This window comes from Protopterus annectens, chromosome 1.part2 (genome assembly GCF_019279795.1).
Source record: "Protopterus annectens isolate FY-2018-M chromosome 1.part2, PAN1.0, whole genome shotgun sequence".
NCBI lineage: Eukaryota > Metazoa > Chordata > Ceratodontiformes > Protopteridae > Protopterus > Protopterus annectens.
The window spans coordinates 108076878-108098594 of record NC_056727.1 but is presented as its reverse complement, the minus strand read 5'-3'; the positions used below and the strand labels follow the sequence as shown (position 1 = coordinate 108098594).

Sequence of the window (21717 nt, the reverse complement as noted above, 5' to 3'; positions counted from 1 at the left end):
TGTGACTGTCCATCTCCCAGTGATAACCTGTTCCTGCATATTGGCTTTAATCCTGTATATTGTTGATTTTCTTGCTACTGTAATCCTTCCTAAAGTAAGACAGTATGTTTGTGGGATGTCATCAGTGTAACAGTAGATCTGTGTTTATAGTTCTTGAGTCATTGCTAATGACTTGCTGATTTATATTCTTATGGGTGAATTATTTTTGCTAGGAATGCTTTTACCTCTGTATTTTAACTTTGCAAAATTGTTGATCTTTGCTGTAATATACATGTCATTTTGCCAGTGGGCTCGGTTGTGTCTAAAAAGGTCCTGTGACCAGTTTATCTCCGTTGTTAGGAAGCAAACTGGTAAATAAATGTAAGTTTGGCAGCCTGGGTGAGAATTCAGCCTGACTTTTGAGCTTGATAAGTAATACAATCTTTATAGAGCTGCTTTTACTTCTTACAATGCAGATTGCAAGATAGCAGTGCCTTAGAGCCCACCATATGCTTAAAAATCATTTGTTGGTGTCTGACCCACTGCTGGGCCTTTGGACAATGGAAGCTCCCACTATCTTTTTGTTGGGGTGAGGTTTCCCATTCCTCTAGCCGGACTTGTCACAGGTTCTAACAGCAGATGCTTTCCTAGTGGACAAAGGGAGCTCAGCATGGTGCTCCAGTATTGTTCAAGAGATATTGCTCCCCCCATGAAAGCTTTGTTGGCAGTGCTACTTCTAGGGCCACTCCATTGCATTGTAGGTAGACAGACGGGGGGAGGGGTCAGGGGGCTTATGGTCATACAGTGCACATGGAGGCAGCATGTGCCCATCAGTAAGCCATACACAAGTAGCACTCCTGTCTTAGCAGTTCACATTCTAGGATAAATTAAATATGTTGAAAAACTGTAAGAGATGCTCTTTCATTCCTTTCCTGAAGTTGCGGATTTAGACATAATCAGGTTTGTTTTTTTTTCCTGAAGATGGGCATTCTGAAGACTGACCTGTTTACCACTTGGGATAATGTTCTACATTTCTTTTGGGTGCAGTAAGGCAATGTAAGAATTATGGTTGTATTATAAGTAAGTTTAATTACTTACACCTGTATTTTGTAGGGGATAGATGGGCTTAAATCTGAGGTGACTGTTTTCCCATCAGTCATCTAGTTTGTGTTTAAAGATGGTCGAGCAGCTACTTTGCTTAAAATAAAGGATAAAAGTCTGTTCTAGAGAGGAGGAAGTGTTTGGGAGAGGTTTGTATCCCACCACCAGGTTTTGTTTATGTTGTAATGGAGGTTTAGTTCTTTTGAGCCAGTGTTCGTGGTGTTACTTGTTTTGGAAATGTTTAGCAGGTTACGCAGGACTTGGTCAATTGAAGCTTCATAGACAAGGCACAGATCACCCCTTAAGAGTCTGTATGAAACTAAAAAAGAGAGAAAGTACTTTTAGGCAATCTACATACCACATGGATGCAATCCTGTCCATGTGTGCATCTCTGAAGAGAGATAGAGATCAAAAGGAGCATTATGTTCTATTTTATCATGGTTCTGATGAAGGAGGAGGGTTAGAGAAGGGTAATAACTTCCCTGGACCTAGAAAGTATACCCCTAACAATCAGCTGGGCTATGTAGAGGACTTCCTGATAACAGTACTAACATGGTGGCCAAAGGAGAGTTCACTGTTTACATAAGTGCCTGAGTCCCTAATCATTGTGTCAGTTTTAAGGGGCTTGCTGTCTTTGTAATAAGTGCACAGTTGCTTATGTTTCCCAAAAGATACAGTACTGAATTTCTTGGCATTTATTTAATTTTAGACCATGGACCTAGCACAGTTTGTTTACATGTTAGGCCTTCTTATAGGATCCAGGAGTCCTTGTAAGAGTTTATGATAATCCTTGCAAATGACTGTAAACATAGAGCTATGGGTTTCATATCTGTAGTTAGCTATGAAGTGTTAATTATTCTTATTGATGGTAAGTGAGGTTTGGTGGGACTTAAGATCATTGTCTTGCTGTATGAGTTCGATGTGATCAGATGACTTAGGAATATGGGTGCACCACCACAGTCATTCCAGAGGTGGGGCTAAATGAGTGATAGGTGCTGAAACCTGGTTGAGAGCGAGTGTTATCTCTACGCCGGAGCCATGTTTCAGTGCTGATGCATATGTCAACAATTTTGAGAGTAAGGAATGCTTGCTTGGAGTGCAGTTTCTTATTTAGGTTTATGATATTGAGCAGCATTACTTTTATGCAGTCTTGATTTTGTTTTAATACATTAGTAGATGGAGAAGACTGAGCTTGCCTAAAAAAGTTACACTAAGGATAGAGAAGACAGTGGAGATGCTCATCATCCAACCCAATACTATATTCATGGGCAACTTTAATTACCACATTATTAACTGGAAGTCATACAACATCAAACATGCAAGCATAGAGATTCCTGGAGTTTGTAAAGAGAAACTCTCTGGACCACATTGTCAGTATGCCAAACAGGGGCACAAATATACTGGATCTGATCCTCACTATAATATGGCTAGGCACTGCACAGCTCCTAAGGTAATGTCAGACCAGAAAATAGTCTCCTTTGAAGTAAAATACAACCCAAAACCCCAGATAACCCTGGAGCATTCAAGAGCTACTCTAAGGCTAACTTCCTACTATTAATTGATGACCTGTCAAAATGCTAAGCCTACCTCCCAAAACCCTGAGAACACTCTGTGTATGTGGAACTATTCACAGAAACCCTATGCAAGCATATTAACAGCTGCATAGATGCATCTGTACACAACATCATTAGGCTGTATAACAGAAGGAAGAAACTAATGGCAAAAGTTAGGAGTTGTAACATCCAGAGGACAGATTGTCTACCAAAGCCAAATTTGATATGAATCTGGCTTCCAAGGCCAAGAAATAATAAAACACAATGGAGCTTAGGTAGCTCCGTTGTGTTTTATTATTTTTTGCCTGGTTCAGTGACCTTTTGGTGTATTCATTGCTGCCAAGGCCAAGGACAACCACAAGGCATTCATTAGCTATATCTGCAGCCTCAAAGGCAATACATAATTGTGTGCAGAGCTCATTGGTAATGGAGCAGCCTACACTGAGCTGGAAGATATAGCAAACCTACTGACAGGCAAAACCAGCTCTAACACTGCCTGTATGTGCCTCACCCACCTCCTGTCAGGAAATGCCATCAAGTATAACTTTTCCAACTATCACTAGGAAACAGATCCTCAGTGCTCTCTCTAAGGCCAAGAACATTGCACTGATGGGCCCCAACAATATCCTAGTCTGCTTTCTAAATAGCATGAAATACAACATATCTGGACATTTGGAATTATAATTTAACTGTAGCCTTTAAATCAGCCTTATGCCTTACGAATGGAGAGCAGCAGTGACCACCCCTATGCACCAGGTCAGGCCATCTACAGACCTTGGAAATTACAGACACATAATTCTCACTGGTCTTGTATGCAAGGCCATGGAAAGAACTGTCATAGAAATGATCAATAATGAGATAGGAAACCTCCAGACACTGAACTCAACTGAGTTTGGCTTTGTCACGGGTAGGTCATACCTGTCCAGCCTGATGGACTTCTTTGAGAAAGTCATCAAAACAATGGATGAGGGAAAAATGGTTCACACTGCCTACCTTGACCTGGCTAGGGTGTTTGACACAGTATCCCACTTGGGCATTGCTGACAAACTCAAGGGGTAGGTAAAAACCCTTATGTCACCCAGTGGATAGTCGGCTGTCTCACAGACAGGACCTAGGAAGTTAGAATTGGGGAGTCCGCCTCTATAAAGAGGCCATTCACCAGCAGAGTCCCTCAGGGATTGATCCTGGGACAGTTTCTTTTTGGAATCTACTTCTCTTCTCTGAAGTCAAGACCGATGTTAGGGGGTCCCTGGCTGATCACATTTGCAGATGATTGCAAATTATGAGCAGTCAAAAAGTCCTCCACCGACACAAATGCTCTCCAAAAAGGGCTGACACAGGCTAACAACTAGTATCAGAGCCATGGAATAAAACTAAATGCCAGTAAATGCATAATAGTATCCTTCGGAAAGTCTGCCATCCCTGTTAACTACCATATTAACAACACACCCCAAAGAACTGACCCAGTATTCAGGGACTTGGAGACACATTTCGACAGTAATCTAGCCTTCGACTGTCATGTGTCTGTGGTAGTGAGGAAATCATTCTATGTTGTACAACTTATAAACAAAGGTATAGCATCTAGGTCAAAGTAGTTCATTGCTCCACTGTATTCAGCACTTATCAAACCTGTCATTGAGTGCAGTGCCCCCTTTGATATGTACCTAAGCAGGCATATCCAACAACCAGTTCATTCACAGAGGTTCCTCACTAAAAGAACATAGGCTATGAATAACATGTCCTATGCAGACTGCCTCAAAACCCTATCCTTGTATTCTATTATGGGTTGTTAAGGGGTGATCTATGCCTGGCATGCCAGGCATCTTCAGATCCACTCTGATGGATCTTCTTCATATCCACAAAAGAAGCAACACCAGAATTACCTGCTTTAAATACTTAAACCTTGTCTGTGATATAAATACGGCCTGCTGGACAGACAGGTATATGTCCCATAGACTAGCCATTTTCCAGAACAAGCTCACCATCCACGTGATACAGAGCACTTCCCTCACCCTATTCAAATGCAGCTTGAACAACTGGATGGGAAATAGGAAATTCATTCCTGGTTTGGCACCTGTGTCTGTAATGGACACAGGCAGGCTGCCTGTAAATGGTTCATCTCACAGGCCCCCATGCTTGTAAATATTTTGTCTCCCAAGTACCTGTCTAAGCTATCAAGGGTACCAGAACTTGTCATATATTTGGGATATGCATAGCTAGGCTTAAAAAGGCTCTAGTGGTCAGTCTAGTACATACCTATGAACCTAAGATGGTTTTAGCCAGTATACAGACGTATTGAGAGGGGAGGTGCAGTCCATTCCTGGTAAAGCTTTTAACATTGTTAATCATTTTGTTCCAGGCTGACACATATGTTAACCCACGGAATGATGCAAATAACTAAGCCAGATGTTGAAGTCGGTTGTCTTTTGTTTGTATGGTATGGTTTCAGTCTGTCAGGGCCCTGGCAGTACAAGAAGCTGTCTTGTTCATAGCACTGGTTGTCTCCACAGTTGGGATAACAACAGCTTTGTGATGTGTAGACATTTTGATCCTGCTGGATATTCTGGCTGTGGTTTCAGGAATGGTTCTGGCTACTAGGCCTGTGCCTCCAAATGGAAGCAGTTCTGTATTTTCGTGAAAGGGTATCTTGTAACTCCCCAGTCAGTCAGAGGTTAAGTTACTGTGACACATCTCTGGCACCTGTATGATTTGTTCCTCAGTTGTTTCATTCGGATGCATGTCTAAGATATTTTTGCACTTTGTAACTTTGAAGAGGGCAGAATTGTGGCGGAGTGCCAGATGTACCTCTAGCTTCCTTAAAGGAATCACTGTACTTTTATCATGGGATGTAAATTGTGACTGAAAGGCTGCCTGTCCCCATTCAAATGTCATGCTATAATGTTGGTGTTTTTTCATTTCTTAGAAAGTATTTTTTAAACACCATCACCTATACCTGCTAGATTTTGGAGCTGCAGGCCCTCTTATCTAGGGTACAATATTTGGTCTTGGATCAGGAATAACATGTTTCTTCCAGTAAGTGTTTTCAGAATGGTCCACGAACTACTCCTTCATCCCCCCATTGTCTTTGCTAGGGCAGAGAGCCATTCACATCCTGGGATTTACATTGCCAATTTAGGTTTTATTTGACATAGTTGTGTGTGTTTATGAAGACTGAACAGCTGTTAATTTCATTTTGGGTGTGAAAGAGCTTGAGGTTGCCAAGCCCAACCTTCCAAGTGGATTACCTGCTGTATCATCTTTAGCTGGTTCCTCTGGCTCCCTGTTGGAGGTGAGAAGCCATATATTGTAAGTTCAGACTGTTCAAAAACTAAACTGCTCTATTATGTCCTTCAAAATTTTTTTGCAGGAAGCTTTGGCACCCTCCCCATCCACCAACATGTGACAACCCAAACACCCCTGCTGCTTACATATACTAACTCTGACATTGCTTTATGTCTGAGCAGGAGTAGCACTCGGATACCACATTCTTGGAAGTAGTGCATTTCTCTTAATCATAACACACATATTTTTGCAGATGTTCGTGTTTCACTGTTGCAGTCATCACACTTGGGTTATCCTGCCAGGGGTAGCCCTCAGTCAGCACGAATACCAGAGGCTTAGTATTTCTGCGTTGGTTTCTGTCACTCCAGGACTGACGTCAGGTCATCAGTGGTATAATAAAATCAAGCAGCCGATGCCATTACATCAGTCTTTCTTGCCGAGGAGCCCAAAGCAAAAGCAGGTTGCATGAGTGCCAGTCAGCCGCTACCTGAGTTTTTGTTTCCGAATTGAAGTTGAAGTCTTCTAAAGCTAAGTACCCCAATGGGGATCCTTTTTTCTTGCTCTTACCAATGTCCCTCGCTGTCGCTTTTGTGCTTTTGTGCTTTTTTCAATACCAGAACTTTACGTCGTCAGGCCCTTATTGTAGCTAGATATTTTTGCTCTCAGTCCTTGATCTCCTTTATGGCTTCGGTAAGCCATCCGACTACCGATCTTCTGAAAATACGTAAGGATAAAGACAGAAACAGACCTCACAGGTCCAAAATTGCAGACGCTTCCGCTAAGCTAGTCATCAGTTCTCTGGTCCTCAGTGAGGTGCAGTTGCAGCCCCTGATGCCTGATTCTGTGGATTCGCAGGCCGCTACCGAGACCCCTTCAGAGTCCGGTATGCCATGAGACTCTTCTTTGACTAAGGATCCTGCAGATATCTCTACTTTAGATGGGTCTGGAGCCGCTGAGCAGGCACCGGCTTCCGAGGAAGGTCTTCGCACTACCGATAATCGACACAAACCAACAACTTCTTTTGCGTCTTCAGTTCTTTCTAAAACTACCGGGTTTCTAAGGCCCAAGGTACGAACTACACCCAAAAAACCAACCCAAGCTCAGGCACCTGCTTCCATGCCTCAATCTCAAATGCCTAAAGTGGCGGAAAACCTTATTATGCTTATTAGGGGAAGCCAGGCTACCCCTTCCAAAAGAAAAAAAGACTTGTCCCCAGTGGTTTTATCTGAACAGGAGTCCGATGACTCTGATGCTTCTGAATATGAAGACACGCAACCCCTCTCTGAAACCCTACATACCTTAAGGGAGCATTTCCAATGGGAATGTCAGGACTATCCTCATTCAAAAAAGAGACTCAGGGAACTCTTAGATTTACCACAGCACAGACCTTTAGCCATTCCTTCTCTCATGGATGTTGTGGATCATATTTTTATGGAATCCAGTTTGACTCCTGACACCCTTCCTCCTGCTCCCAGGAAACCTGATAGGTACTACGGAGTCCCTGACTCTCACAAATTCCTTTTCAGAAATCCTACTGCTGATCCAGAGGTCATCTCCCAAGGACCTAAAGGAATTAAAGCAACCTCAGTTAAGAATCCCACCCCTCAGACAGGGATTCCCAGGTTTTAGACAGATGGGGTAAAAAAGTATACACCTCTGCAACTCTTGCTATTAGAGCACTAAATTGTCAGTTCCACATGCTGAAACATCAGCAGCATACCATGAAACTACTCAAACAAAAAATATCTTCCTTTCCTGCTTGTGCAGAAAATAAAGAATTGCAAGAGCTTATGCATTCTGCAAGCCAAGGTAATAAGCACACCTTGCAATGTAGCTTTGACACCATAGAAGCATCTTGCAGGGCAGCAGTCACTGGTTCTGTCCTTAGAAGGCATGCTTCCCTTAAGGAACAGACCTTGCCAGACCATGTCAAATCAAAATTATTGGACACCCCATTGAACAAAGACAATTTGTTGGCACCAAGGCAGAAGAGGTCTTAAAAAAGATGGAAGTAAAAGCTAAATCTGTGCAGAAAGTTAAACACTTTTTACAGGTCCAGCCTCTGAGGTTCAGTAGGCATTGCCCCTACAAGCACTGGTCCTTTCTGGCTCCCTCCTGGCCAGCTTAGCCCAGACCCAAGGGAAACAGAACCCCCAGACAACAGTCCCAGGGAATGCAGAGATCTAAGCAATGGAGTTCCTCCTCTTCAAAAACAGGGAGTGCTAAGCTACCCCCTTATGGTAAGAACTCACAATGACTTCACACCTCCACCCCTTACCTCTGCCCACATGCTTGTGCCCCTAGGATGAAAACTCTCCTTCCATGCAAACAACTGGGCCTCTATTACCAACGACCGATGGGTCCTCAACATAGTGTCCCAGGGATACAGATTTTATTTCCACCCTCCCAAAAGGGTTCCCAGATCTTCCTCCAAACCAGTGGGCAGAGGCAAAATGCAAGTCCATTCCCTGCTCTCCATGAGGGCAATTCAGCATGTTCCTGCAGACCAGATAGGCTAAAGTTTCTATTCCAGACTTTTCCTGGTACCCAGAAAAGAGGGCACCTGGCATCCAATCCTAGATCTATCCATTCTAAATACCTTTCTGGTGATACCAAAATTCAAAATGCTCACCCTCCAGCAGCTTCTTCCTATGCTTTCCAAGGATGCTTGGTTAGCCACCCTAGACCTAAAAGAGGCCTACCTACACATCCCAGTCAGGGAATATTGCAGGAAATATCTTCGGTTCAGAGCAGGATCTTTGCACGTTCAGTTCTCTGTGCTTCCCTTTGGCTTATCCACTGCTCCCAGAGTTTTCACAAAATGCCTGGCTCCAGCCATTGCTTTTTGCAGACAAAGAAATATTCAAATTTACCCTTAATTAGACGATTGCCTGATTCAGGCAGATAGGAAAAACTGTTACAGTACCTGACCTTTCTAAAGGACCTACTGACCTCCCTGGGGTATACTATCAATGAAAAGAAATCAAAACTAGTCCCCACACAAAAAATTGTATTCCTGGGAGCAAGCCTGGACACAGCATCCTAGCTGGCATTCCTTACTCCAGAAAAACAAGCCTATCTGACAAGCTACTTCTCTCAACTAGCCACCAGAACCCAATTATCCACAAGGAAAATCCTGCAAGCTGTAAGGTTCATGGCCTCCTGCATTCTACTCATTCCATATGCCAGACTGCATATGAGGAAACTACAGTGGTATCTAAAAAGCCTTTGGTGTCAACATTCTCAAGACCTGGAAACTATCATATCAATGATACCCTGTCTAAGGAAAGATTTTCTTTGGTGGGCAGCAAAATGCAACCACAACAAGGGACTTCCCTTCTCACAACCCCATGGCACCCAGACCTTCACCACAGACGCATCAGACTATGCCTGGGGTGCACACCTGGATGGCAGGTGCATTCAAGGCCATTTGAGCCCAAATCAAATACATCTGCACATCAACCAAAAAGAGCTGCTAGCTGTTGGCAGCACACCCTGACAGCTTTCAGACCTCTACTCTCCCCGAGGCCTCTACTGATCAAAACAGATAACACCACAGTGATGTGGTATATCAACAAGCAGGGAGGGACTCACTCTTATCCTCTCTGCAGGCTTGCCATGACCCTTTGGCACATGGCCTCAGCCATGAAAATTCATCTGCTAGCACAATTCTTGCCAGACTCCCTAAATTCCCTGGCAGGCAACTTAAGCAGAAACCTGCTAGATCCACACGAGTGGCAGCTAGACCACAGAACCTTCACTATTTTAACACAGTAATGGGGCACCCCGAGGGTGGAGCTCTTTGCCTCCCAATCCAATCATCAGCTCAGCAAATTCTGCACCAGGGAGCCTCACAGCAAGGCCTGGAAAATGGATGCTCTATCCTTCCAATGTGAAAACCTCTCGGTCTATGCATTTCCCCCTCTACCACTCATTTCAATGGTACTGCTCAAAATAAGGGAGGAAAAACCCAGGGCAATCCTGATTGCCCCAGACTGGCCATGCCAGCACTGGTACCCACTGCTGCACAGCCTGTCACCTCTGCCACCATGGCATCTACCTCAGATTCCAACACTCCTGACCTAGAGGAATGGAGAATTCATGCATCCCCAATTGCAGACCCTCAACCTGGCAGCCTGGCTTATTCCCTGACCTCTCCTCAAGCTGCCAGCCTAAGCAAACAAGTCCTAGATGTTATACGTGAGGCCAGACGCCCTAGCACTAGAAAATCCTATGGTGGCATGTGAAAAAAGTTTTGCACCTGGATCCAGGCTAAGGGAGCCGAAACAGCACAGTCCTCACTATCTCTAATCCCGGATTACCTAGCAGACCTACTGCACAAGGGTTTATCCTTCTCTTCTATTAAAATTCATGCCTCTGCCATCTCTGCTCATTACAGCACAGAGCCACCTCTCTTCTCACACCCTCTCATCAAACAGTTCCTAAGAGGGGATAATAACTTAAGGCCACTCAGGAGAGCTCCTACCCCAGCTTGGGACCTTAACTTTGTGTTGGAAAAGCTCACCCTACCCCCCTTTGAACCTGCAGCTTCAACAGAGATAAAATTCCTCTCTTGGAAAACAGCCGCCATCACTAGAAGAGTTTCAGAGCTACAAGCATTCAGGGCTGTAGAGCCCTTAATCATTTTCCATACTGACAGGGTCTCCCTCAGGACTAATCCATACTTCATGCCTAAAGTGGTGTCCAATGTGGCTCTAAACCAATCCATTCATTTGCCCACCTTTTTCCCTAATCCACAAAACAAGAAGGAAAGGATTCTGCACTCTCTAGATGTGCACAGACAGCTCAGATTCTATCTGGATAGGACTAAATCTTTTAGAAAAACTGACCAGTTGCTAGTCAGCTTCGCAGCAGGGGCAGAGGGCAAGGCCATATCCAAACAAACAGTATCCAAATGGATAGCACACTGCGTCCATTTCTACTACAAACAGCACTAGAAACCACCCCCAAAGGGGGTCAGGACGCATTCCACCAGGGCAACCTCCACCTCTGCAGCTTTTCCCAGAGGAATCCCCACCAGGGACATCTTGGAGGCTGCAACATGGACTTCTGTTCATACCTTCACTAAGGATTACCACCTGCCTATCTTCTCCAAATCCAGGGCAGGCTTTGCCACTGCAATCTTGCAGGGCATCCTAGCCTGCCCCCAGTCTTCTTGACTGCCTCCTCCCTTTTCTTCAGCTTTGGGAATCAACCCAAGTGTGATGACTGCAACAGTGAAACATGAAGAACATAGTACAGTTGTGTACACTTACCATAAATGTAGATGTTTTAGTGTATTCACTGTTGCAGTCCTGGTTTCCCTCCCTCCATCTCCCTTCTCTCTCTCTCTCTCTCTCTCCCTTTTCCACTCTCCTTACAGGGAATTTTTGGTATTTACTTTCTACTGGTGGTGTTCTTCCACCATAACCTAGCTCCCTATTTGGGGGCTCCTGACAGTTGGGGCAGGAAAAACTGATGCAATGGCATTGACTGCCTGATTTTATACCACTGACGACCTGACGTCAGTCCTGGAGCGACAGCAACTGACACAGAAATACTAAGCCTCTGGTATTCGGGCCAACTGAGGACTACCCCTGGCAGGATAACCAAAGTGTGATGACTGCAACAGTGAATACACTCGAACATCTACATTTATGGTAAGTGTACACAACTGTACTTTCTGAAGATCATGTTTGTGTTCCCCAAGGTGACCATTTTGTTACAGAATCTAAACTGGGACACTTGAGGGCTGCCCCGGGAAGCCAGGTCTGCAGTCCCATTCTCGTGGCCCCCATGAGAGTGGAGATAGGGCCACCGTGTAATCTCGCACCAGGGCCAGCAGGTTGGCTTCCCGTCCTTCACCTTGCACTGTGGGGATGCCAGTCTGTGAACAGCACCACCCAAGAGGCAAGAGGACACATGCCAGGAGACTCGAAGAGATGTACATTCATTGGCAACTGGCACCATGAGGGAGAGACAGACTGAGGTGTGCCGCAAAAAGCGCAGAGATGGGAGGACCCAGGGCCATCTCCCTTGTGAGTGTGAAAGCCTTAGGTACAAGGCAAAGGAGAGAACTGGTGTCACGAAAGACTGGATGAGGGACTGTCTGAAGCTTCAAGGTCCAGCAGAGTTCCATGAGGCTGGGAAGATCCCCTGAGAGGCTAAGAGAGCATGTGCAACACTGCATGATTTGTCAGCAGTCAGGAGGTATGTAACCCTAGAAAAGATCAATCTCTCCTGGGTGGAAGTGGAAGCCTGGAGGGAGTCCATCCCGATGGAAGTCTGGAAGGGAGAGAGAGGTGGAAAGTGACTGAGACAGGACAGTCCCCGCCTGGATGAGGGGGTATGGACCATGCCCCCTCTGGGATGGAAGTCTGGAAGGGGGAGAAAGGCAGACAGTGGCAGGGCTGAGCGAGCTCCTGATTGGGTGAGGAGGGGGTCAGACAGAGCTCCCCACAACGGAATTCCTTAAGGGAGCATTGGGGCAGACAGCAGCTGGGCCTGGAGAGCTCCTGCCTGGGTGAGCAGGGTCAGGCACAGCCCCCCCCATGACGGAAGTCTTTAAAGGAGCAACTGGCGGACAGTGGTGGGGCCTGGAGAACTCCTGCCTGGGTGAGCAAGGTCAGGCTGAGCTCCCCATGCTGAGCTCCCCATGATGGAAGTTCTTGAGGAAGCACCAGGGTGGACGGCAGAGGGTTCTGGAGAGCTCCTGCTGGGTCGAAGGCATCCAACTTCACCCCATAATCGATGGTATCCTTTAAAAATTTCAGTGTCTTTAGAGCTGCTCTGGATGGGAAAGCAAGGGAACTCTGAAGCCTTCATGAGAGCGGATTTGCTGCTCAGCAGCCGAGGGGAGTTCCAGAGTGGCGGACAGGATCAGAGGGAAGCTTCCCTGAGAGGGTCTGAGGGCATGAGTGATCCGGCACGATTTGGCAGCCTGCAGGAGACATGGAGGTGGGGAAATCCCCCGACATGGGGGGGGGGGCAGACAGGGAAGGTCTCTTGGCCAGGTTGAAGGGGAGGCCTGTAGGGGTTGGCCCTGACAGAAGTCAGTAAGGGAGTTCCAGGCAGATGGGTGCATGGCCTGGAGAGCTCCTGCCTGGGTGAGTAGGGTCAGGCAGAGCCCCCCACAACAGAAGTCCTTAAGGGAGCAACTGACAGATGGCAGCAGAGCCTGAAAGGTTACTGCCAGGGTGAAGGCATCTGACCTTACCCCATACCCAATGGCATCCCCAAAAAAATCTCAAAGTCCCCAGAGCTGCTCAGGATGGGAAAGCAGGGGGACTGGCCATCCTGGGAAGCCAGGTCACCATTCAGACTGAGTGGTCCAAACTGGGACATTTCTGTGCCCCAAAGACAATGTTCGGGATTCCAGGACAGAGACTCCCAAACCGGGATTCCAGGACAGAGACTCCCAAACCGGGACTGTACTGGAAAAACTGGGACAGTTGGTCACCTTGGTGTTCCCTGTTTATTTAGTGGAAATCCCTTTTGCCATCAGTATTCTGATCACCCTCTGGAAAACACTGCTTTCAAAAAATACTACATAAGGAGTATGACTACTTATTGTGATTGCTTCCAGAATGTCTTCATTGTATATGTTTCTGCTGTGGCCGTTTTACTGGTGATGCATGTCTTCACAGAGTAGCACTGTCCATCATGTCTCCAGGAAGCAGACTTTTTTCTGTATGTCTATACTTCAGATCTCTTTCTTCTAATACTGAATTGTCTGACTTTCCTTGAATTCAACCTATATTTTTCTCCACAAGGAGGGTCGCCTATGTTAAATGGAAACGGTGACACATCCTTACTGGAATTCATGTCAGGTATGTGTAATTTAGGAGTTATTATTGTCACTAGGCTGGCACATCAAGGACCATGTGTTAGCTGTCCTCATAGCCTTTTGTTTCTGTCTCAGGACTGTTACTTTTCTTAAGCACCTTATTTCATCTGAGGAACTCACAAAGGTGAGGATGTTTTAGTTTCCCCCGATTTGGAATACTGTAATTGCCTGTGTCTAAGGGATGCCTAATTCTGAACTAGATCACCTGCAACTGATACAGAAGTCCACTGTCTAGTTACTTGTTAGGCATATTAAAGTTACTTCTGCTCAATTTACACTGGTTGCCATTTAGATCATGTATTACTGCAAAATTCTGGTCACAGTCTACTTGACTCTAAATGACCTGCATCCCCCCCATCTTCAGGAACTACTGTTTTGGTATCAACTGTCTCATGACATATGCTGTACCATGGTTTTGAGTGTCCCCGCATCCTCACCTTTGGAACCCGCCGCCAGGGTAGATAAGGGAGTGACACTAAGAGGTTTTAAGAAAGCCCTTGAAGGCTCATCTTTTTTAAGCTACTTTTTTGCCACCTGGCTACAGTGATAGCATATCATGTTTTGTTCTTTAGTGTTTTAAATCCATTTGTATTATTTTTATAATAATAATTTACCTCAGAGTTGTTATTGTAAACTGTTTAGTCGTAAGTACTGTACTGTAGCGTACTGTAGTAAGTTTAAACTTCCAGTATCATTTGATCTATATTGTGACCAGATTTATGGATCCCATTACCCTCCTGTTGTTTTCCTGTGCTTGGATAGCCCTTCCATTCAGCTTTAGCTGTTGGAGTTCCCTGCATATCTAACAGTTATGTGCTTGTGGATTACTTAAAAAAAAGTGTAGCTGTCTTATCATCTGTATGTCCTCATTTGTTGGAAGTGCCCTCACTAATGCTTGGAGATAACTGATGGGCTTGTGGGCTAGATTTGCAGATGTGATTGCCATAATCTGAAGTAGGTACTTCATTTGTCAGCAACCTTTGGGTCTTGGATCCGATCTCGGATCCGAGCCGGCAACTTACACATAGCTTTAAGATCCAAGCTCCTAGCTCCTCCCCTTACCCATAATCCCCTGCCAACCCTGACTGACCTCAGATCTAGTTTGCCGCTCTTAGAGAAAGCTACTAGACTCTTGAGCTCCTAGTTGGGTCAGATAAGTGCCTTATTTTTTCTGTAAAATCTTAACAGAGTTATAGTTAAAAAAGTTTGAGACTGGATGTGCTCAATAGACATCAAGGATGCGTACTATCACATCCTGATGGACAGACGATCCAGGAGGTTCCTCCACTTCCGGCTGGGAGCCAGTCACTACAAGTTCGGGTCCTTCCCTTTGGCCTCACCACAGCCCCCAGGGTGTTTACCAAAGTATTAGTAGTGATAGCGGCCCACCTGAGACTCCAGGGAATGCAGGTCTTTCCGTACCTGGACGACTGGCTCCTGAACACCCCAACAAGGCATCTACTCTGCTCAGCCAGGGACTGCTTCCTCCGGCTTGCTCCCCAGCTGGGCATCACGATCAATATGGACAAATCCTCCCTTGCTCTGACTCAGGTGATAGAATTTATAGGGGCCAAGTTGGATACAAGAAACCTTCTAGCATTCCCGACGATGGAACAACTTCAAAACCTGAGGCTTCAGGTGCGGGCCATCCTCCAGTCAAAAGCTCCACCGGCGGAATTGGTCCTGAGGGCTCTAGGCTCCATGGCGGCGGCAATCACTCTTTTGCCATTGGCTCGCCTGAATATGAGGGTTCTGCAGTGGACCCTTCAAGTCCAATGGTGTTTTCAACATTACTCCCTAAACCACCCTATTTCCATCAGCAGGGCATGCAGGAGGGCCCTCTTATGGTGGCTCCAATCTCCGTACCTCCATGCAGGATGTCCATTCTCCACGCCTCCTCCTCTGACCACGGTGACCATGGACACCTCTCGCCTCGGATGGGGGGGGGGGCATTGCTCAGGCAAGACGTTCCAAGGCATGTGGAATGACACAGAGACCTCTTTGCATATCAGTGTCCTGGAGATGAGGGCGGTGCTGTTGGCGTTGCAAGCACTGCAGAACCTTCTTCCTGTAGGAACTATTGCGATACAGACGGACAACATGTCAGTGGTCTGGTACATCAACAAACAGGGGGGAACCAGGTCCTATCCTCTCTGTTGAGAGGCCATGAGAGTGTGGGAATGGGCGATCTCTACCATCCGCTTTCTTGTTGCAACGCACATTCCGGGACAGTCCAACATACTGGCGGACAGACTCAGCCGCACCATCTTTTCCCTGTACGAGTGGTCTCTCAATCCCCAGGTAGCGAAACGGATTTTTGCCGTATGGGGGCAACCCTGTTGCGATCTCTTCGCCTCTCCCTCAAATACGAAGTGCAACAGCTTCTTCGCTCTAATTCCCCCCTTCGGGGAATCCCCGAGAGACGCTCGGGTGCATGCTTGGCCCCCCGGTCTACTTTATGCCTACCCTCCTCTACCCCTGATGCTGAAACTCATACAGAAAGCCAGTCGGTTGGGGAGCAGAATGATCCTCATTGCTTCATTCTGGCCTCGTCAAACGTGATTCCCTTACCTGTGGTCTCATCTTGTAAATCCTTCCTGGATTCTGGATCCCCTTCCGGATCTAATATCTCACCCCCTAGGTCTCCCGATCCCGAACCTGGACAACCTCAAGCTGACTGCTTGGTTGCTCCAGTTCCACTCCTAGTCAGGACTCCCGGAATCTCTTCCCCAGTTAAAGCCATCCTAGTAGCAGCACATAAACCCTCCACTAGGAAAGTCTATCGTAGTAAGTGGAAGTGCTTCTCCATCTGGGCGGGACATCATAACTTAAACCCATTCACAGCCCCGTTACTGTCTGTGCTGGAGTTCCTTACAAGCCTGTTTCACCAGGGGGCTAGCTGCTCTACGGTCAAGGTTCAACTAGCAGCTATTTCTCATTACCATGTAGGGCATGAGTCAGGCCCTTTGATTACAGCAAAGTTGTGCAAAGCCTTCCTCAAGGGTACCTTCCTGCTTAGACCTCCTGTCAAGGAAGTTGTACCCCCTTGGGATTTATCTTTAGTTCTACAGGCCTTGACAGCTCCCCCTTTTGAACCTGCTGCTTCGGTCGATCTTAAGTACCTCTCCTGGAAAACGGCGTTCCTGGTCGCGGTTACTTCAGCGAAAAAAGTTTACGAACTTCAAGCCCTTTGTGTAAAACCCCCGTACTTGGTCTTTCACCAGGATAGAGTGTACCTCAGGACCAATCCCTCTTTTCTCCCTAAGTTGGCTTCAGAGGCTAATTTCAATCAGTCCATTAACCTGCCAGTCTTCTTTCCTAAGTATCAAAATAAGGGAGAATACAAGCTTCATTCGTTAGATGTGCACAGACAGCTGCGCTTCTACATTCATAGGACTGCTGGTCATAGGCAATCTGATCAGTTGTTCATCTCCTTTACCAAATTTAACCTAGGTAAATCTGTCTCTAAGACCACTTTGTCACGTTGGATCTCACAGTGTATTCTTTTGGCCTGTGAAGGCTCTGGGAGGCCCGCACCTCAGGGAGTCCAGGCGCATTCTACTCGCTCTATATCTACCTCTGCTGCCTTTAGGTCTAGAGTCTCTCTAGATGATATTTGTTCTGCGGCCACTTGGGCCTCATCTCATACCTTTATCAACCATTATAAGCTGGACATTATCTCCAGAGGGAGAGCATCCTTTGGCTCCTCAGTGCTCCGGAACATCCTTCCATGATGGCCGCCCAAGATTCAGGTAGCTGGGGACTCTGTCCCAAAGGTTGCTGACAAATGAAGTACCTACTTCAGATTAAGAAGTTATGTACTCACCATAACGTTCCATCTGAGTAGGTAACTTCATTTGTCTGCAACCATCCCCCCCTCCTTCCCCCTGGCCTGCAGCAATCAGTCTCTGTATGTCCTTTGTCCTTTGTCCCCTTCGGGATGTATGTAGCTTTAGCTGCTTTTATAGGGCAAACTTGATCTGAGGTCAGTCAGGGTTGGCAGGGGATTATGGGTAAGGGGAGGAGCTAGGAGCTCGGATCTTAAAGCTATGTGTAAGTTACCAGCTCGGATCCGAGATCGGATCCAAGACCCAAAGGTTGCAGACAAATGAAGTTACCTACTCAGATGGAACGTTATGGTGAGTACATAACTTCTTATTATATATACCCCCCCTGACATCTCAGATGCTCAGGTAAGAGCCGCCCTATGCAAAGCAAAAAACACAGCATCAATGGGATCAGATGGTGTCCCGGGCTGCATCCTACATGAACTCCAAGAAGAGCAAAACCCAAACATAAAACTACTGTTCAATCTCAGCCTTACTACAGGATATGTACCCAAAGAGTGGCATACAGCAACAGTGGTCCCTCTCCACAAAGATGGTGCCTCAACAGATCCTGGAAACTATCGCCCCATAAGCCTGACTAGCTTGGTCTGCAAAGCTATGGAAAGGATCATCATGAACCTCATAAATAAAGATATTGGGGACCTACAGACACTGGATCCTACCCAGTTTGGCTTTGTTAAGGGCAGATCCTGCCTCTTAAACCTGGTCGATTTCTTTGAAACAGTCACCAAGGCCATTGACGAGGGGAAGGTGGTCCACACAGCTTACCTGGACCTCGCAAAAGCCTTCGATAAATACCCCACTCGGGCATTATAGATAAGCTCACCAGCTTAAATATAAACCCCTATGTCACTAGATGGGTTGCAAACTGGCTCAAGGACAGAACCCACAGGTTAGAATTGCTGGAGCCATGTCAGACTCCAAACCAGTTACAAGTGGCGTCCCACAAGGCTCAGTCCTGGGACCTCTCTTGTTCGGTATATATTTTTCGGAGGTACAGGCCAACACGGAAGGACTGTGGCTGACCAAGTTCGCAGATGACTGCAAACTGGCCATAATCGACTCTCCAGCCGACACAAGCATCCTCCAAAAGGGCCTCATAGAAACAGACAACTGGTGCCAGAGCCATGGCCTCAAGCTAGACGCCAAAAAGTGTATAGTCATCCCCTTTGGCAAAAACAAAGTGCCCACAAATTACCACATAGGTGGTAATCCATTACACGGAAGAAGTAATTAGGGACCTGGGGACCCAAGTTGATAGCAATCTCTCATTTGACAACCATGTGGCCAAAGTGGTTAGAAAAACATTTTATATAGCCCACCTAATCATGAAGGGATTCACATCTAGATCAGGGTAGGTCATCGTGCCTCTTTACTCATCCCTCATCAGGTCCATAATTGAGTACAATGCCCCTTTTGGGATGTACCTTACCAGACACCTGCAGCAACTGGAAAGACCCCAAAAGTACCTCACCAAGTGGATCAAAGGGCTCAAACAGATGCCATGTGCTGCCCGGTTAAAGAAACTCCAGCTCTACTCAGTGGCATACCACCTGCTCAGAGGCGATCTGTGCCTGACGTATAAAGCCATGTCCAACCCGGAATTAATGGACATGCTGCACCTCAGAAAATCCAAATCCCATCGAGCTACGCGCTCGAGAGACTTGAACCTCGGCACTGAAATAAATAGGACATGCTGGAGGGACAGATTCATAACCCAGAGGCTCCCTTCACTCTGGAATAAAATCCCAGTCCAGGTTAGGCAGAGTCCCTCATTGACTCTCTTCAAGAGGAATCTTGATGAGTGGATGGGAGATCGTAGGTTTACCCCTGGTATCACTTCTGTGTCACTGTTAGACAGAGGCACAGTATACTAACCTCGAAAAAGGGCATAGCAAAATTAATTTAAAATGGGTGGCGGAAGCCAAACGCACTCTGGCTAGGCTTATAAATGCCCTAGGGCAGATAGCCTAGTATGAACCTATGAACCTATATGACATCACAGAATGTGTCAGTACAGTTGCATATTCTCTGTGTGTGAGAACATACAAGATTGCAAAATCATGTTTTCTGTGTGTCCTGATTTGTAAGAAGTGCTCTCACTTAATGTTTGGGAGTAATTGATGACTGTATGGGGACTGTGGGCTAGATTTGCTGATGAAGTCGGCACTTGGCATCATGGAATGTGCCAGTACAGTTGCATATTCCCTGTGTGTGATAACATCGAAGAAGAATGTGGAATCATGATTAGTGAAGAGAAGAACCCAGTTGTATGACCTATAGTGTTGTGTCCTTTCATAAATCAATTGCTAAGGTAGGAGCATATTTTCTTTCTGTAGTCTTTTGACACTTGAAGTGAACTAATTGCATGTTAAAAGAATTATGACCACTTCTTTCATTGTGTATCTGTTTGCTTCAGGTGAGAGAAATGGCTGCTACCACTCTGAGTGGTCTACTTCAGTGTGGCTTCCTAGTTATGGATGGCCCCTTGCAGAATCACTTTGAGCAGCTGTGCAAGACCAGACTTCCCAAGAAAAAGAAGAGAGGACCCGGTGCAGTAGTGGACACAATCCCCCCAGCAGGTAAAGTGAAACTTAATGGTAAAGAATATTACATTCCAGAATGTTGCTAAGAGTTTAGTGTTAAGTGATTTTTTTTTTTGAGATCTTCAGAAATAGCATCGTCATGACATTAGATTGTTTTATTGCTTTGTATGATTTGTCTTTGGTCTAGAGTTTTAAAGCAGTGGCCTCCTTCCTTTCCTGCATTGGTTTGCTTTGCTTTGACGTAAGTGTTTGTTTGACTGCGTTAATGCATATTCTTTCCAGCTCTTTTCATTTTTTCAGCTTTCACATATCCCAAACATTTCTGAGAAAAAAATGTCTTTATATTCATTTTTACCTTTTGGCAGCTATTTTTTTGGGTATCCTATGTTTGTTTTGCTGCAGTTATTAGCATGGTCTAAATCGATCAGTAAATGTAATTGCAGAAGTCAGATAACCCTTAAAGGCTTTTATCCATAGTTTATTTTACTTGCACTTTGATCACAACACCTAAGGAAGTGATCACTGGATTTTGTGGTCAGTACAATTTTTTACAGTTAAAAAGTGTTTGTTTTCCTTTTGAAAAAGACTTTGGTCCTTAGAGATTGCCTAAGAAGAAATGTCAAGATCTACCTTAGGTATCAGACAAATTCAGAATTTTTATGTAGAAGAAGAGAGAATGGATAAAGAAAAACAAATTCATGTTGCCTATGGATTCATGAACTTCTTCAGCAGTTTCTTCTCTAAAGGTTTTTTAGCTGCATAATTGGGAAAAGTGTGTTCTTGTGTTGGGGAGCTCCTGCTGACATTCAAGCTGAAATTTTGGTTCATAAAAGTACCTACATCAGTACTGAGCAAGGCCAGAGGTCTGTTATTACAGTAATTTTAGAAGTTCAGTAACCTGAGCAGCAGCTGTTTGTGGAGGAATGCCAGAAGCCTTAGTTGCAGTTTTCTTTGTGGGAGAACTTATGCAGCCACCCAAAACTACTTAACTTTTATCTCAAAGGAGTGTTTTGGTTCATCCTCCCCTCCTACTGAAGGCTGACTGAGGAATCTGTCTGCAGCTAGCTGAAAAGTCCTCAGAACCTATCCGAGTAACATATGGAGACCAAAGTAAATTTAAGGTAGGCTTCTTATCAGCCATTGCTTATGTTTAAACCTGTGAAAGTTCCTCAGAAATCAAAAAGAACTCTGAGTCCGTATTCTTCATCTGATGAAGAGTGTACATGCAAATCTCAGCATCTGTCTGTCGAGTGTATTCTATATGAGTATGGGGATACATCATCACAGACTTCAGAGTCTCCCACAGGATGCTAATTCTAATGAGACTAATATTATAATAGGTGGAAATTGATTGACTTTCTTATGAAATTTCATGTAAAGTGTGGTTAACCAAGTTTGTCAAAGTTCCTACAGCTGTGTGTGCCTCCAGGTATTTCTGCAGTTACCTTGTACTACGCCTGTAGGCATCAAATATTGCTTATTCATATTTGCATTAATAATTCCAAAACCATGATGCATACAAAGTATCAGAATATTTTATCTTGAAGCATACATGATGGCAA

At 45.4% G+C, this 21717-nt stretch overlaps 1 protein-coding gene across 1 annotated transcript in view; it reads left to right on the top strand.

Moving 5' to 3' along the window:
* The window catches only part of PSME4 (proteasome activator subunit 4), a 2990260-nt gene that overhangs the window by 2843285 nt on the left and 125258 nt on the right, over nucleotides 1–21717 (top strand). Inside the window, exon 44 of the mRNA XM_044055122.1 lies at nucleotides 20029–20191. Coding sequence (XP_043911057.1) covers nucleotides 20029–20191 — 163 coding nt within the window. The remainder of the gene's footprint in view (nucleotides 1–20028; nucleotides 20192–21717) is intronic.